General features: G+C 41.1%; 1 protein-coding gene across 2 annotated transcripts; it reads left to right on the top strand.

Moving 5' to 3' along the window:
* Positions 1 to 246: 246 nt before the first annotated feature.
* On the top strand, positions 247 to 13,385 carry LOC108695903 (interferon regulatory factor 3). Of its 2 annotated transcripts, none has more exons than XM_041569607.1 (9): positions 247 to 375; positions 3,843 to 4,031; positions 4,255 to 4,438; positions 5,653 to 5,730; positions 7,489 to 7,671; positions 9,638 to 9,727; positions 10,331 to 10,714; positions 12,984 to 13,102; positions 13,197 to 13,385. In XM_041569607.1, the coding sequence occupies exons 2-9, from the start codon at positions 3,867 to 3,869 to the stop codon at positions 13,356 to 13,358; spliced, it is 1,365 nt and encodes a 454-aa protein (XP_041425541.1). In that variant the 5' UTR covers positions 247 to 375; positions 3,843 to 3,866; the 3' UTR covers positions 13,359 to 13,385. The 2 variants fall into 2 exon arrangements, with proteins under 2 accessions (XP_041425541.1, XP_041425542.1); XM_041569608.1 differs by lacking the exon at positions 247 to 375 and adding an exon at positions 2,171 to 2,250.
* The last annotated feature ends 3,928 nt before the right edge of the window (positions 13,386 to 17,313 follow it).

Here is a 17,313-nt window from a genome sequence, read left to right as displayed (position 1 = left end):
GCAACCATGACATTCACAAAGGGCCTGCCCCAATAATTCTTTGATATCATTTTAATTGTAGTTCTTACTTTCTGCAATTCAGAACTTTCTGGATAATGGGTTTCTGGATAAATAAAATACTAGGAAATAATACTCGTAATTTTATAGATGCTATAAAGGCTATGGTAGAAGTATGAAAAAGCCAGATTGGAATATCCACAGGCCCAATGGTTTCTCTTGTACTGCAGCAGGCCGGTGTGATTGTGTCTTTGAGAGCGAGTTAGAGATGTGAGACAGATGTGGGTTGGGTAAACAATTGTGAAAGTGAAACTAAAGCTAAGAGGCATCGCTCCTTGCAGCCAGGCTGAGTTCTTTATTCATTCTTCCTCTGAAAAGGTAAGTGTGTCCCACTGATATCCAGTCTGGATTGTGTGTGACCTGCTGGGGACAATACTTGGGAGTATTTAAGGCTTTTCTTTATTTCCTGAAGACTTGCTCCATCTGCTCCTTCCTTGAGTCATATAGTGACTAATGGAGCGTGTCCCTTCTGAAGGAAATGGGAAGAAAGAAAAATGAACGAGTGCCTTAAAGGGAAAATATACCTCCTTTTTTTGACATGAACTCATTCAATTAGGTTACAAAGAAAACCTGAACTTCCATAAATAAATATATATATATGTTTACACAATTAAACTAATTAGCATACCTAACAAGCAGTAGCTAGGACTAGTTTTTTTTTTACAGCCTGCCAGAAAGCATTTCTCTCCTAAAGTGCAGGCACAAGTCACATGACTGGGGGCAGCTGGGAAATTGACAAAATGTCTAGCCCCATGTCAGATTTCAAAATTGAATATAAAAAAATCTATTTGCTCTATTTGAGAAATGGATTTCAGTGCAGAATTCTGCTGGAGTAGCACTATTAACGGATGGGTTTTGAAAAAAACATGTTTTCCGATAAATCTTTCTACTTGAATATCCATCAGGGATAGCTAAGGTTTCCTGCTCTTTCTTCCCTTTGTGCAGGGTAAGATTAAATACTTTGATATTTTGTTACTAATTTTGTTTCCCTTTAAAATGAATTTTGTGGTATTGTGGAACTGTAACTCACTGATCACCAGTGGACTTTTGGACTGAATTTGTCCCATGTTGGATTACCCCTTGGATATGCAAAAAACACACAAAAACAAAAACAGATGATAGGAACATCACTTTGGTTTTTAAATCATTTGTTGTACAAATTTAACCATTTACGGTAGAACTACACAATTTCCACGCGTTTTCAGCAGATCCGACGCACGGCGCCAAAAACGGGGGTCAAATCGGATGCGACAGAAAATAAGGTAAGAAATACAAATGTCGGATGGTGTCACATGGTTCATTCGACAGTCATGTCGCATCAGATGACCGCTGCGACACCATCCAACATTTGTATTTGATAACTTATTTTCCGGCGCATCCGATTTGACGCCTGTGTTTTGGCGTAGCGTGTCAGATCTGCCGAAAACGCATGGAAATTGTGTAGTTCTACCCTAATTGTATGAATCCACTTCAAGCTGTACTGCTTTTTTGTACTAAATACTGCTTGTTATTTATGCTAATTCATTTAATTGTGTGTGTGTGTGTGACAAAGGGGTTTCCGGGCCGAAACGTTGCACTCACAAATAAACACGCAAGGGGCTTGCCCTGCTTGCATTTTAAACGTGTGCCAGTGAATTTTCTGCATCGTTGAAGATTGGGAGGGTGCCGATCCCTCCATTATTGAGCACTGGGCTCTCAATCCTTTTTGAAGGCCATGGTGTTTGGATTAAACCTGTTACACTGGCTGTACATCAGCAAATTAATAGCCCTTTTTATTTTCTTTGAAGCAGGTCCAGGCTGAGGCTGATTCCTCTAAGGCAGGGATCCCCAACCTTTTAAAGCCGTGAGCAACATTCAGAAGTAAAAGGAGTTTGGGAGCAACACCAGCATGAAAAATGTTCTTGGGGTGCCAAATAAGGGCTGTGATTGGCCATTTAGTAGCCCCTATGTGGATTGTAACCTACACTGAGACTCTGTTTGGCAGTACATCTGGTTTTTATACAACCTACACTTGCCTCCAAGCCTGAAATTCAAAAATAATCACCTGCTTTGAGGCCACTGGGAGCAACATCCAAGGGGTTGGAGAGCAACATGTTGCTCACGAGCTACTGGTTGGGGATCACTGCTCTAAGGCCAAGCTGCTGGATGATCCTGGCAAGGCCAACGTCTAGGTAGAAACACTGTGCTCCCATTGTAAGTCTGTTTTGGCTTTTCCATCGGCCCCTAACTAGAATGAATATAACTAAGGGAGGAACTCCATTTCTGGAGAGCAAAGAGCCAAGGGTCAGAAATAAAGATACTGAAGCAGAACTATGGGCGTTATTTTCCCTCATTTAATAATCCACTGCAACCAACAAACCACTTGTTCTTCCCCCATAACGTAATATAATTCATTTTTTTTTTTATAGTTTTGTTTTATTATTTGCTTTCTTCTTCTAACTTGTTCCAACTTTCAAATGGGGGTCAGTGACCTATCTAAAAAACAAATGCTCTGTAAGGCTACAAATTAGTGATGTGTGGGTCGAGAAAACCTCAGCCTGCACCTGACCCTAACCCACTGCTCCTCCACCCACACCCAACCCTAACCCTAACCTGGCACACCTCCGACTTTATAGATCCGTGCCCACCCCCGTCTTTGAAGGGGGCTGGACCAAGCAGGCGTGAGTCTATAAAAGGCACCTGCTGGAGGCAGTAACCTGCACAGGAAGGTCAAGGGCAGGAAGTGTACAAGGAAGAGCTCAACCTAAACCGACCTGACAAGGGTGTGGGGAAGTTGGCCTGAACCCGCCCGACCCGCAGGTAAACCCACGGGTCCTGCAGGTGTCGGGCCGGCCTGCATCACTACAACAAATGTATTGTAATTGCTTCTTTATATTACTCATCTTTCTATTCAGACCCTCTCCTATTCATATTCCAGTCTCTTATTCAAATTAATCCATGGTTACTAGGGTAATTTGGACCCTAGCAATTAGATTGCTGTAATTGGAAACTGGAGAGCCGCTGAATAAAAAGCTAAATAACTCAAAAACCACAAATAATAAAAAATTAAAACCAATTACAAATTGTCTCAGAATATCACTCTCTACATCATACTTAAAGGGATACTGTAACGGGGAAAACATTTTTTTTCAAAATGAATCAGTTAATAGAGCTGCTCCAGCAGAATTCTGCACTGAAATCCATTTCTCAAAAGAGCAAACAGATTTTTTTATATTCAATTTTGAAATCTGACATGGGGCTAGACATTTTTTCAATTTCCCAAGTCATGTGACTTGTGCTCTGATAAACTTCAATCACTCTTTACTGCTGTACTGCAAGTTGGAGTGATATCACCCCCAGCAGCCAAACTAAAGAACAATGGGAAGGTAACCAGATAACAGCTCCCTAACACAAGATAACAGCTCCCTGATAGATCTAAGAACAGCACTCAATAGTAAAATCCCATGTCCCACTGAGACACATTCAGTTACATTGAGAAGGAAAAACAGCAGCCTGCCAGAAAGCATTTCTCTCCTAAAGTGCAGGCACAAGTCACATGACTGGGGGCAGCTGGGAAATTGACAAAATGTCTAGCCCCATGTCAGATTTCAAAATTGAATATAAAAAAATCTATTTGCTCTATTTGAGAAATGGATTTCAGTGCAGAATTCTGCTGGAGTAGCACTATTAACTGATGGGTTTTGAAAAAAACATGTTTTCCGATTACAGGATCCCTTTAATGTAAACTCAAACATGAACAACCCCTTTAAGCCCTTTATATAGATTTGTCTCCTTTTTCCCTACAGTAGCCGGCCCTCCTACCCTACACCATGAGCGCCCAGAAACCACACTTCCTATCATGGGTTCTAAGCCAGATTGACAGCCAGAGATTTCCGGGCCTTGAATGGATGAACCAAGAACGGACACTGTTCCGCGTCCCCTGGAAGCACGGCAGTCGCCAAGACCTGTGTGAAGATAATTACAAAATATTCAAGGTATTACATTTATAATATTCGAAAAGGATTGTAGAACAAATAAAAACTGTGCAAGATCTTATATCCGCCATAAAGTGTTCTAGTGATGCTGTGTAGCACTCAAATGAGAAGACTTGGCAGCAACTCTTCTCTTCCTAGCCAGCATGCTGTGGGTAAAGGGGCGACAGGTTGTGGGTAGTGGGCATGCAATACATTCATGGTGGCTGTTTTCATGTTCCCACAGGCTTGGGCTATTGTGAGTGGTAAATATAACCCCCAAAGAGATGAGCCTGACCTACCAACATGGAAGAGGAATTTCCGTTCAGCTCTAAGGCAAAACAATGGTGTCAGAATGATACAGAACAACAGTCTAGAACCCGTCAACCCTCACAAAGTCTATGAGCTTAAAAGAAATCCAGGGGCTGAGGGTAGGAATTATTATGAGGGTGCTACAATGGTACTAAATGTCCTGTCCTGATTACACTGGGTCAGCGTCCGGATACCCCTGATACTAGCCTCGCTCACGGCTGTCAGCCCATTGTGCTTACCCGGGGACTGAGAACTGACAGTTGCCAGGACCATGAAAGAAGCTATGGTTAGCTTTGATATGTATTGTAATGTATCCACTTAAAATACAGGTATATGAAACCTATTATCCGAAATGCTTTGGAACTGGATTTTTCTGGATTAGGGATTTTTACGTAATTTGGAATCCCATAATATGCTATAATATTTAAATTTTAAATGAACCAATAGAATTGTTTTGCCACCCATATGGATTCATACAACTTAGTTACCATCAAGTACAAGGTTCTGTTTTATTATTACAGAAAGCTTTCTGGATAGCATGTTTCCAGATAAGGGATCCCATGCCTGTATTTGGGGGGGGGTCTAAAAAACAATATGTTTCTCAAAATGTGAAATCTTTGGTATAAGTATGATTCTGGTAAGTATTACATCAATGGAGATTAAAGGGGCAGTATACCAATTTTTTCAAATTGCATTTAATGAATAAATAAGCAAATTCCACTATGCCCCTCTGCAGCCATGGTTAGGCTTTGAGATAAGGATCAGCTCGTTATACAAAGGGCTTCTCAGTAGACTGCTGATTTGATTGTGCTTAAAAGAGCAAGAAGTAGAATGTGGCTTCAGTTTCAGATTTTGCGCTTTTTGTTTTCTGAAGTCGCCCGAAGTTGCCTCACAAGGAAACTTCAGGCGACTTTGGAAAACGAAGTGCTCCGATTGCCATCCCGCCGGTGATTTTCATTTTAGCCGGCAGGAAGGCAGGGGAAGTCAGTTCGGAGAGGTAAGTCACCCCGAAGAAGAGGAGATTTGTTGCCGGGCGACTAATCTCCCCGAATCTGACCATGCGTCTCTGCCCTTAGAGAGCAACACAAACCATATATTTCTTAATTAAAACAAAAGGTTAAAAAACTATGTTCAACACAAGCCCTATTCATTGCACTCATGTTGAAAGAGGGGGTACAATCTCTCTTTAACCAGTATCAAATTGACACCAAGAGTTCCAAGTTTTGTGGCAGATAATCTCCAGTAAACAGGGTGGCAAATCGGGATTTACAAGTAAAGGGTTAATGAAAGCCTACAAAGTGTTGATTCCTTTATTGCTTCATTTTCATTTCAGACTCAGGCCTTTATGCTGGAAATCAGGGTGCTCCCATTTTGCCTCTAGCTTCAAATAACGCTGCATTACATGGTACAGGTACGTGCCCTCTACTTCTGTTTCACAGATATTGTATTAAAGGTGGAACGTTGAAGAACGCTAGTATCTTTAATGTAATGTCATTTTGTATTTGAGTTATGAATACATACCTTCCAAATCCCTCAGAGCTTGTCTCCCACCTCCACGCACTCACGTCTTTAAATACCATTCCCCTCCAAGTTGGATGTGTGCAGGTGCAGTGAGCATTCAGAAACATTGAAAGGGCTCTCCTGATAAGCCACGCCCCCACAACTATTTGGCCATGCCCACATTTTTCGGCAGGGTGCTGCCCACTGTCCGGCAGTCCCAAATTGACCTCACTGTGATTAATAATATTAATAAGCATTATTATTATTAATAATATTCTAGTACTGATACTTTAAAGGACCCCTAAAGAGCAAAAATGAACATTGTACTTGCATGGGATATGGGTGTGATCATAGTGTAACCAAAATGCCGGCATCATGGAAGCCCAAAGTGGACTATGTCCCATGACTGGCACCCAACTCACAGTTGGGGTGGTGGCACACAGTGACAAGTATGGCAAGTTACGTGGCACTTTTTGTTAGGTATGCACCAAATCCACTATTTTGGATTCGGCCGAACCCCCGCATCCTTCGCAAAAGATTCTGCCGAATACCGAACCGAATCCTACTTTGCATATGCAAATTAGGGGTGGGAAGGGGAACATTTTTTTACTTCCTTGTTTTGTGACAAAAAGTCACGTGATTTACCTCCCTACCCATAGCATATGCAACTGATGACATCAGAACTCACAGTTTATAAGGATATAATTTACAGGATATTCATGGCTTTTGTGTATTATATATATATAATGCAGTAATATGCCAGCACACAATCAATAAAGCTCTTGCGAGGTGCAGGATCAAATGAATAATAACATTTTAATTATTCCAAGAGAGTATACATAATACACAAAAGCCATGAATAATCTTCTAAATTATATCCTTAAAAACGGTGACTAGTGATGTCATCAGTTATAAACGGTGAGAAGTGATGTCATTTTTGTCACGACTCACTAAATCGTGTGTATTATAATAAATAAAGTACCCCTTGTTGGAAAATGTGAGGATATTAGAAGTCACCTCGGAGTTACATGACCTGTATAAAAACACTCGGCCTTCGACCTTGTGCTTTTATATGGACATGGAACTCCTCGGTGACTTATAATATCCTTATATTTTACAATAGGGGGTACTTTATTCACTATATATATTTTAGTAGTGATGCGCGAGTCGAGAAATTCTCACCCAGCCCCGACCCTAAGCCGCCCGTCCCATTCCACGCCCTGCCCGGCCCGCTATTGCCCCCTATTTATAGACCCGCGCCCGCCCCATAGTGACATCACAAATGGGTCTGGCGGCCTCGAGTCTATAGATTTAGGCGCCGGAACCCGGACATGCTAGATGTTGGGCCCGCCCGCGAGACGAAGATTTGGTGCAGGAGTCAGCCCAAACCCGCCTGACCCGCAGGTAAACCCGCATCACTAATATATATATTGTTCTCCCTTAGGAAGGTCCACGTTTGTGACCAAAATGTAGTTTTTCTTTGCAACAAATTAACCTTTTGTTTGTAACATATGGAAATGTCATATCTTTCAAAGCAAACACATATTTGGGGAATGTTTATCATCTACTGAGGGAAAACTGGGGCAGATAAAATCTTTGGTTGCAGTCCTGTAATAAAGGGAAACTCGCTTCTTTACTAACACCAGTTCATTGATCCGATATGTTTCAGGGTTGTACCTTTGTGCAGAAAGCCAGCTGTACACAGTGGAGAGTGTGGATACCAGCAATGGCCTGTTCCTGCAAGAAGCTTGGAATTCTGGGATGCCTTCCCATGATGGATTTGATGGTGGTGCCACTGCTGCAGCTGCCTGCACTGAGATTGCACTTTATAATGCCCATGAAGTGCAAAACAGTAAGTAACGAGGCATTATTTCATGTAAAGGACATTAATGACCTGGGGTGGGTAAAAGGATTATTCAGTACAAATATAACATTAATAGCAATAATGTATACTGTTACATCATAATTTATTGTGGCCTAATAGAAATTTAAAAATATATATATATATAAATGAATTACATATACTTCTTAAAGGATTCTGTGAAGGTGCAGTTTCAGCCTTCTCTAAGCTTCCGTTATCTGAACTAAGGTTGACCAGTGTTGGACTGGGAGGGTCTGGGCTCACAGGGGCTGCCAAATCAGGGGTGCCACACACACACCCCCCTCCAGACCAGCACACTCCCTTGGGCCCCCCTCCACCACCCCACGGGCCCCCCACCCCAGCTGCAACTCTGCTCCACCCTTCCCATCCCCCATCAGCACTTACCTTTTCTATAGCTGCGCACAATCTCAGGCCACCGGCCCAGTCTGACCCTGGGGTCGACCACTAGCTTCATGGCATTGTGGGCAGATACATGGGGACATAAAGGGTTCAAATAGTTAGGGGAGAACAAGGTGCTCCAGAATTGTTTGTAAAGTAACTCACCGAACAGTGAAAGTGGTCCGGGTGCACCAGCCCAGACCACCAGCTTTAGGGAGCGGTACAGCAGAAGATAAGGAAGCAGAGCTGACCGGCACTCAAACGGATCCAAAAGACCATAGATATTCAGTTAAAAAATAAATTTATTGGTAGAAAAGTTAAAAATATAGCTGCATCTCCATGCACCCTACGCGTTTCGCACCCCTCAGGGTGCTTAGTCATGGGCTCAAATGGCAATCACAGTATATGAGCATTTATACACAGCACAACCAATCAGAAAAATTGAAAGAAAAAACAGAACAAAAAAAACTTAGAGACAGTACCTCTATTTCTTCAAGAGGTTAAGTATTACCGGACACATGTTTAAAACCATTTTTTAAAATATATAGAAAAAGTAATGGTAGAAAAGTATAAAAATATAAAGATAAACAGTATATTGACATACATTATATTTTTTCAAGAAATTTGTCAGACAGAAAAATACATACGTTGTAACTATATATATGTATATACAGTTATCGGATCCCTTATCCGGAAACCCGATATCCAGAAAGCTCCGAATTACGGAATGGCTGTCTCCCATAGACTCAATTTTATCCAATTTTTTTAAAAATGATTTCCTTTTTTCCTGTAATCATAAAACAGTAGCTTGTACTTGATCCCAAGTTAATTAGTCCTTATTGGAAGCAAAACCAGCCTATTGGCTTTATTTAATGTTTTCATGATTTTCTAGTAGACTTAAGACATGAAGACCCAAATTACGGAAAGATCCATTATCCGGAAAACTCCAGGTCCCGAGCATTCTGGATAACAGGTCCCATGATCCTGTGATTGCCATTTGAGCCCATGACTAAGCACCCTGAGGGGTGTGAAACGCATAGGGTGGATGGAGATGCAGCTATATTTTTAACTTTTCTACCAATAAATTTATTTTTTAACTGAATATCTATGGTCTTATGGATCCGTTTAAATGCCGGTCAGCTCTGCTTCCTTATCCTCTGACATAAAGGGTTCCCTTTAGTGATGGGTGAAATGTTTGACCAGGTTTTGCCTCGAAAAAATGCCCATAATGTATCATTTAAAAAAGTTGCAGTGTTTGGAAAAAGTCACACCCATCCACTTCAATGCATTTTGTGAATATTTACCATTTTGCGGATTCTAGACTAAGCAAAACAGGACAGATTCGCCCATCACTAGTTTTCCTAATACAGGGTACAACTGCCTCTATTTTTCTTATGGCCTGTCCAGAGAAATACCATAAGTATATGCTCACCTATATATACTACATCAGTATAGATGAATACCTATGTTGGCATACAATAAGGGAGGACGTTTTTAATGGAGGAACGGTCTACATTCTTTTGATTTCAATTACAATGTTTATACTTATATTTTATAGGTGCACAAGCTGAGGTTGTATCGGAGCAAAACCAGGACATGATGCTGCAAACACAAATAATGGCTCAGTTATTCCCAGGAAATATATTCGGTAAGCGATAGGTATAGAGGAGGGGCAGGCAGTATTTGATTGACAGCTGAGATTTTTAAATGAGTTTACAACAGCTATGAATGCTTAAATTAAAAAAAAGAATTTCTTGCTTAATTTTAAAAGGACTTTTATTATACAGATTTGTATGTCTGGGTGACAGGTCCACTTTAAGTTAGCTTTTGGTATGTTATAGAATGGCCAATTCTATGCAACTTTTCCTCTGGCCTTTATTTATTCTTATTTATAGTTTTTTAATTATGTGCCTTCTATTCTGACCCGGGCCATTGACCCCATCTAAAAAACAAATGCTCTGTAAGGCTACAAATTTATTGTCGTTGCTATTTTTTTATCACTCATCTTTCTATTCAGGCCTCTCTTATTCATATTCCAGTCTCTTATTCAAATTAATGTGTGTGATTGCTATTGGAACCTAGCAACCAGATAGCTGAAGCTGCAAACTGGAGAGCTGCTGAATTACAAGCTAAATAACTCAAAAACCACAAATAATAAAAAATGAAAACCAAATGCAATTTGTCTCAGGATATCACTCTAATCTGAGTCATACCATAACCACTTAGAAATCTCTTGTCCCTTTAATTGCAGAAACAAAATTCAAAGTGGAAGTTTACTACCGAGGGACCCTTATCACAGAAACCGAGGTGAATAATCCACGCGGATTCTACGTGACTTCCCAAGAACACCCAGCTCCTGGGCCTTACTTGGAACATATGGAACATATGGTTCTGCCAGCACCAACTGCGATTCTTAACCAGAAGGTGGCAAAAGAAATATGCAGAGTCCTAGAGAAGATGAAAGATGGTGTCTGTGTTGAGATGCGAGATGGGTCAATATGTGGGAAAAGACAAGGCAAGTGTAGGGTCTTCTACAGCATGACAAAGACGCCAAGTACTCCAGATGAGATGGAATCCAGAGAAATTGACAAATATGGTTACACTGTTCTCTATAGTCTGCAGCAGTTTATATCAGGTACAATTTTTTTTTATCTTGACTTTCCCAGCTTGGTCATAGTTGGCCTACAAGAATTGGAAGGGAATATATATACACTTAAAAATATTGTGCTGTTTGTTTGCCATTTGTTAATATTAGGGGTCATTTACTATGTGGAGTGTAAGGTCCAAACTGCATAAAACTGGCAATTTGTGCCCTGTCCTGGAGCTAGAAGAATTGCTCCAGGTGTCTGTGCTGGACCTGTGTTTGGCCCTATTAATACATCCTCATTCAGACGTGTAAGTCAGGCTGCAATGGAGCCATGTACTAGGCGGTAAAGATAGGGCTGCCGACGCCGTGCTCACTCCTGAACGGTGCTCTGCACTTTGCACTGGATTTTTTATCTGGCAGGAGGTGCAGAATGCTGCCAGAAACCATGACTCAAGTGCTAAGAGGCATCAGTACCAGAACTATCATTAGCAAGGCCCAGGTACAGGATATTCCCTCCCTCCAGATGCAAATTTTGGACTGGATTTGCAGCACATGACGGGCTCCGAAGGGTCTCCAGGTGGTACACGTGTCCGAGTGCTCCACTTATTTGTATATCCCACAGCTGTCTCTCCCCAGTAACACATTCATCATTCAAATCAATAGATTCTCCAGCCCACGGAGGATAAAGGCAAAACTACATAAATTAAAGATAAATGACAGTGAATAGGATAGAATTGTAGAAAAAGTAATAACATGGAGTTTTAAAAGCCATACCTTCCAACAGTTCCGTTTTTCGTGGGACAGTCCCGATTTTGACAGCTCAGACAGCAACCCAGGTTTCCTACTGAAATGTTATTTCTGTTTGATCTTTTGCACTGACACCAGACAAAGATACAAAGTTTCTAAAACTTAATTAAACTAGAAGCATTTTGGAAGATAGCTCAGAATACTCAGCATCTGATACATTTGTACCAATTTAAGATAAGCAAAGATACAATTGTAACTTATTAAGATAAACAAAGATACATTTGTAACTATTTAAGATAACAAAGATACACCTGTAACTAATAAGATAAGCAGGTCTTTTGTGAGAGCTGAGACTTACAGCTTAAAAGCTGCCCAGAGATGCAAAGAGACTCGAATGATCGGACTTTATCGGACTTCCCCATCTCCCGACCTGCCACTGACTTTTCAGATCAAATAAAGTAGTAAAAGAACAGATCCGACGATGTTCTGCCCCTACAGCAATCGTATGAAAGTTATATCCGACAAAAGCTAGTGACCGTCTCCCACTGATATTGTCAGATCAGCAAAACATGCAGAGATATTATCGGCAGCCAACAGAAATTTTATAATCTGTCCGATGGACTGACGACCGATCGGCATGGCACGACAGATGTCAGGACTCTCCACACATGATCCGAAAATTGTACGAATCTTGGATTCGTACAATCGGATCTTTGCATCTATGGCCAGCTGGTGGCCATACACATAGAGATCGCCAAACGAGCGGATCTCTCCCCGATGTGCCCACATTGAGGTGGGGGATATCGGACTGATACAATCGTGGGCCCTAGGGCCCAACGATCGGATCATTAAGGCAGATCATAATTCAGCAAATGCAGGCACAAATTGCAGTTCAATGTCTTCTATCCACCTGCAGATTTTATGGCCTAGTATGGCTACACTAGCGGAGCAGAGATCTGCCTTAAAAATACCTGCTGTCCCGTTTTTCCACTCTCTACTCCATGGGGCCACATTTCGGCTGTGCCTGTCAGAGGAGCTACAGCAAACCATTGGTTAGAGCAGATCCACTGCCCTCTATCTCATTCAAATCCGCAGGTGAAGAGAGAACTATGCAGGAGTACCGACCAAGTGTTATACTGCTAGTATCACTAAAGGTACTAAGAAAATAAAGGAGATTTGAATCAACATGTAAATAGTAACGTCAGTATATGTGAACCAAAGAATGTTTGCCTTCCTGTTCTGCCTTTCTCAAAACAGCAGTATAAAGCAAGACTTTGCAACCAGAAAGCGATTAAACAATTCATCATGACACCGGCCAGACTGGGATTCAGAATAGGCCCTGGCATTTCATAGAGGCCCTAACAGCCCCCACCAGCCCACTAAATAGTGACTGCCTGGGGCAATTTACAGCAGCCCCTCTGGCATTTGCCAGAACCCACAGATTACCGGTCCAGGCCTCAGGCAGGATTTAATTGTGATTCTTTTGTTACTTACCTTTCTGTGTTGGCCCTTTTGCCTATTTAATCTTTTAATGACTAAACCACATCAACCAGTTTACTTTGTCCATTAGAATTGACTTCGTTCCTGCAAGGCACAACAAGAGAGTCTCCGAGATACACAATCTGGATGTGCCTGGGAGAAGCATGGCCGGACGACAGACCATGGGAGAAGAAATTTGTGATGGTTAAAGTAAGTCTCACTGTGTTTAGTTCTTTATAACAGCCCTAAGGGGGATCCTTGTGTCCCATCATGCTATAACTGTGTATGTTAATCTTCTGTTTAGATTACACCCATAGCCATGAAGGACGTCCATGAATTGAGCTACAGAACTGGTGCCTCGTCCCTCCAAAGCGATGAAGTAAACCTGCAGTTCTCAGACTCTTTCTCCAGCCTGGAGAACATGCTGTCTCTTCTAAAGGACATGGGGGAAATCATGGAGTACTAGCACTTGAATAAACATCATCTCCTCTTACCTAATGTATAGTCATTCCTCGTGAATTATACACATTAGAAATATCAGTTTAACACAAATGTGCAATCATAATACTTGAGGGTGCTGTAACATGGACCTAACCAAAGAAGCTAAATGACCCAACTGCCCAATTATATAAGGAAAATCAGCATTTCCAACCTAGAGTTAGAGGTCCTATAAACCTTCTACTTGCAATGTCATTGGTATAGTTTTATGGGAAACCCTATTGGACACAATGGGTAGGTTCATTTGAGCTTCTTTAAAGAGAAGTCTTTAAAGATTCCGTTGTAAGAAAAAGGGTTTAAAGGAGAAGGAAAGCTACGGAGGCATTTTATTGCCAATAGATTAGCTGCAATAGTGCAAGCTAGAATGCTATATTTATTCTGTAGAATGTTTTACCATACCTCAGAAAAAAGCTCTAGATGCTCTCTGTTTGTTTAGGATAGCAGCTGCAGTATTAGCTTGTTGTGACATCACTTCCTGCCTGAGTATCTCCCTGCTCTGGGCTCAGATTACAGTAGAGAAGAGATGGGGGAGAGGAGCAAACTGAGCATGCTCTTGCCCAGGGCAATGAGGTTTAAGCTGAAGGCAGGAAGTCTGATACAGAAGCCCATGAGTACACAATAGAAGGAAAGAAATGCAGTGTTTCTTTTGACAGAGGACTCAGAGCAGCATTACTTTGGGGGTTTACTGGTATATTTAGATGGACCTTTCTGATAAGGCTTACTTAATTTTTGCCTTTCCTTCTACTTTAAAAAGAAAGCCAGTCCCAAAGTATTTATCAAATGGGGCACATATGGAATGATATCATATTTTGGGCTATGAAACTCCAATAGAATGGCTGTTGATTGTGTGTGTTTTATGTTTGGACAGTTGCCTATATACAGTGACTTGAGTCTAATATTGTGGAGACAAACCAGGATGTCAGGGGTGTTGTGCATTTTTTTTCTTACAACAATCCTTACTTTTCCTACATCCATACATCTCCTTCTGCCGCTTGGTATGGAATCAGTTATCCGGAAATCCATTATCCAGAAAGCTCTGAATTAAGGGAAGGCCAGTCTACATAGTAACATAGTAAGTAAGGTTGAAAAAAGACACATGTCCATCGAGTTCAACCTTTTTTTTTTTTTATTAACTACCTATCTGCCAGTTGATCCAGAGGAAGGCAAAAAACCCATCTGAAGCCTCTCCAATTTGCCTTAGAGGGGGAAAAATTCCTTCCTGACTCCAAAATGGCAATCGGACTAGTCCCTGGATCAACTAGGACTATGAGCTATTTCCCATAACCCTGTATTCCCTTACTTGCTAAAAAGCCATCCAACCCCTTCTTAAAGCTATCTAATGTATCAGCCTGTACAACGGATTCAGGGAGAGAATTCCACATCCTCACAGCTCTCACTGTAAAAAACCCCTTCCGAATATTTAGGCGGAACCTCTTTTCTTCTAATCGGAATGGGTGACCTCGTGTCAGCTGGAAAGACCTACTGGTAAATAAAGCATTAGAGAGATTGTTATATGATCCCCTTATATATTTATACATAGTTATCATATCACCCCTTAAGCGCCTCTTCTCCAGCGTGAACATCTCCAATTTGGCCAGTCTTTCCTCATAGCTAAGATTTTCCATACCTTTTACCAGCTTAGTTGCCCTTCTCTGTACCCTCTCTAATACAATAATGTCCTGTTTGAGTGATGGAGACCAAAACTGTACGGCATATTCTAGATGGAGCCTTACAAGTGCTCTATACAGTAGAAGAATGACCCCCTCCTCCCTTGACTCTATGCCCCTTTTAATACAGCTCAAGACCTTATTTGCCCTTGATGCTGCTGACTGGCATTGCTTGCTACAGCCAAGTTTATCATCTACAAGGACTCCAAGGTCCTTTTCCATAATGGATTTGCCTAGTGCAGTCCCATTAAGGGTATAAGTGGCTTGGATATTTTTACATCCCAGGTGCATGACTTTACATTTATCAACATTGAATCTCATTTGCCACTTAGCTGCCCAGATTGCCAGTTTGTCAAGATCCTGTTGCAAGGATGCCACATCCTGGATGGAATTAATTGGGCTGGATAATTTTGTGTCATCTGCAAACACTGATACATTACTTACAACACCCTCCCCTAAGTCATTAATGAACAAGTTAAATAAAAGTGGACCCAATACTGAGCCCTGGGGGACCCCACTAAGAACCTTACTCCAAGTAGAGAATGTCCCATTAACAACCACCCTCTGTTCCCGATCCTGTAGCCAGTTTCCTATCCATGTGCAAACGACTTCATTAAGCCCAACAGACCTTAGTTTAGAAAGCAGACGTTTGTGGGGCACAGTATCAAACGCTTTGGCAAAATCCAAATAGATCACATCTACTGCCCCCCCACTATCCAGAATCTTACTTACCACATCATAAAATGCAATCAAATTCGTCTGACATGACCTATCCTTCATAAAGCCATGCTGATTGTTGCTCATAATGCCATTCATTAGGACAAAATTTTGAATGTGATCCCTTAACAAGCCTTCAAATAATTTGCCCACCACAGATGTCAAGCTTACTGGCCTATAATTGCCAGGCTGAGATCGTAATCCCTTTTTAAATATTGGAATAACATCAGCTTTTCTCCAATCCATAGGCACCATACCAGATGACAGTGAATCTGAGAAAATCAGAAATAAGGGCTGGTCTAAAACTGAACTAAGCTCTCTTAGAACCCGGGGGTGTATGCCATCAGGCCCTGGAGCATTGTTTACATTAATTTGTATTAAAGCTTTTTGAATCATATCCTGAGTCAGCCACTGACTAGATTGAGCTGAACCATTCGTGCAGTTATTAATTGAGCCTGTGAACCCAGACTCCTCTATTGTATACACTGAAGAAAAGAACTGATTTAACACATTTGCCTTATCTGTATCTGTTACAACCATACTGGTACCATTATTTAATGGAGCAACACTCTCAACCTGCATCTTTTTACTATTAATATATTTAAAAAACTTTTTAGGGTTAGTTTTCACCTCCACCGCAATTAACTCTTCATTTCTTTTCTTAGCCTTTCCGGATTGCTGATTTACAACATTTATTACAGTGTTTATATTCATTAAATGCAGCTTCTGTCCCTACAGATTTGTAGTTTTTAAATGCCTTTCTCTTCTTTCCCATTAACATCTTTACCTCTGTATTAAGCCACACAGGATGATTCTTAGAGCTTCTACGTTTAGTCCTTAAGGGAATAAATTGAGAACAGTAATGATTTAATATCATTTTAAAGGACAACCATTTCTGTTCTGTGTTTTTAGCTGAAAACCTAATGCCCCAATCAATACTCTGTAGGGCAGCCCTCAAGGCACTAAAATTAGCTTTTGCAAAATTCATGGTTTTTGTTGCCCCAGTATATTTTTGTTTTTTGCACCAGACATTAAAAGATATCACATCATGGTCACTATTACCCAGGGGTTCAATGACTTGCACATTTGCTATAAGTTCTGGGTCATTTGAGATCACTAAATCAAGAATAGCATTTTTTCTGGTAGGCTCCTCAACAACCTGTGCCAAAAAATTGTCGTGCAATAAGTTTATAAACTTGTTCCCATTAACTGATCTAGCAGTACCGTTGCTCCAGTCAATATCTGGGTAATTAAAATCCCCCATTATCATTACTTTACCTAAACTAGCAGCCTTTTCTATTTGCATTAGGAGCTTTGTCTCTTCCTCCTCACTTACATTAGGGGGTCTATAGCATACTCCTACAATTAATTTGCTGGATTCTTTACAATTGGTGAAGAACTCCACCCATACGACTTCTGGCCCCTCATTTTCTAACATAACCTCCTCCTTTATATGAGCTTTTAAATCCTGCCTAACATACAGACATACCCCTCCTCCTTTTCTATTGCCTCTGTCCCTCCGAAACAAAGTATAGCCAC

Source organism: Xenopus laevis, chromosome 7L (genome assembly GCF_017654675.1).
Source record: "Xenopus laevis strain J_2021 chromosome 7L, Xenopus_laevis_v10.1, whole genome shotgun sequence".
In the NCBI taxonomy this organism is placed as follows: domain Eukaryota; kingdom Metazoa; phylum Chordata; class Amphibia; order Anura; family Pipidae; genus Xenopus; species Xenopus laevis.
The sequence above is the reverse complement of the archived record's forward strand: the minus strand, read 5'-3'. Positions and strand labels throughout refer to the sequence as shown.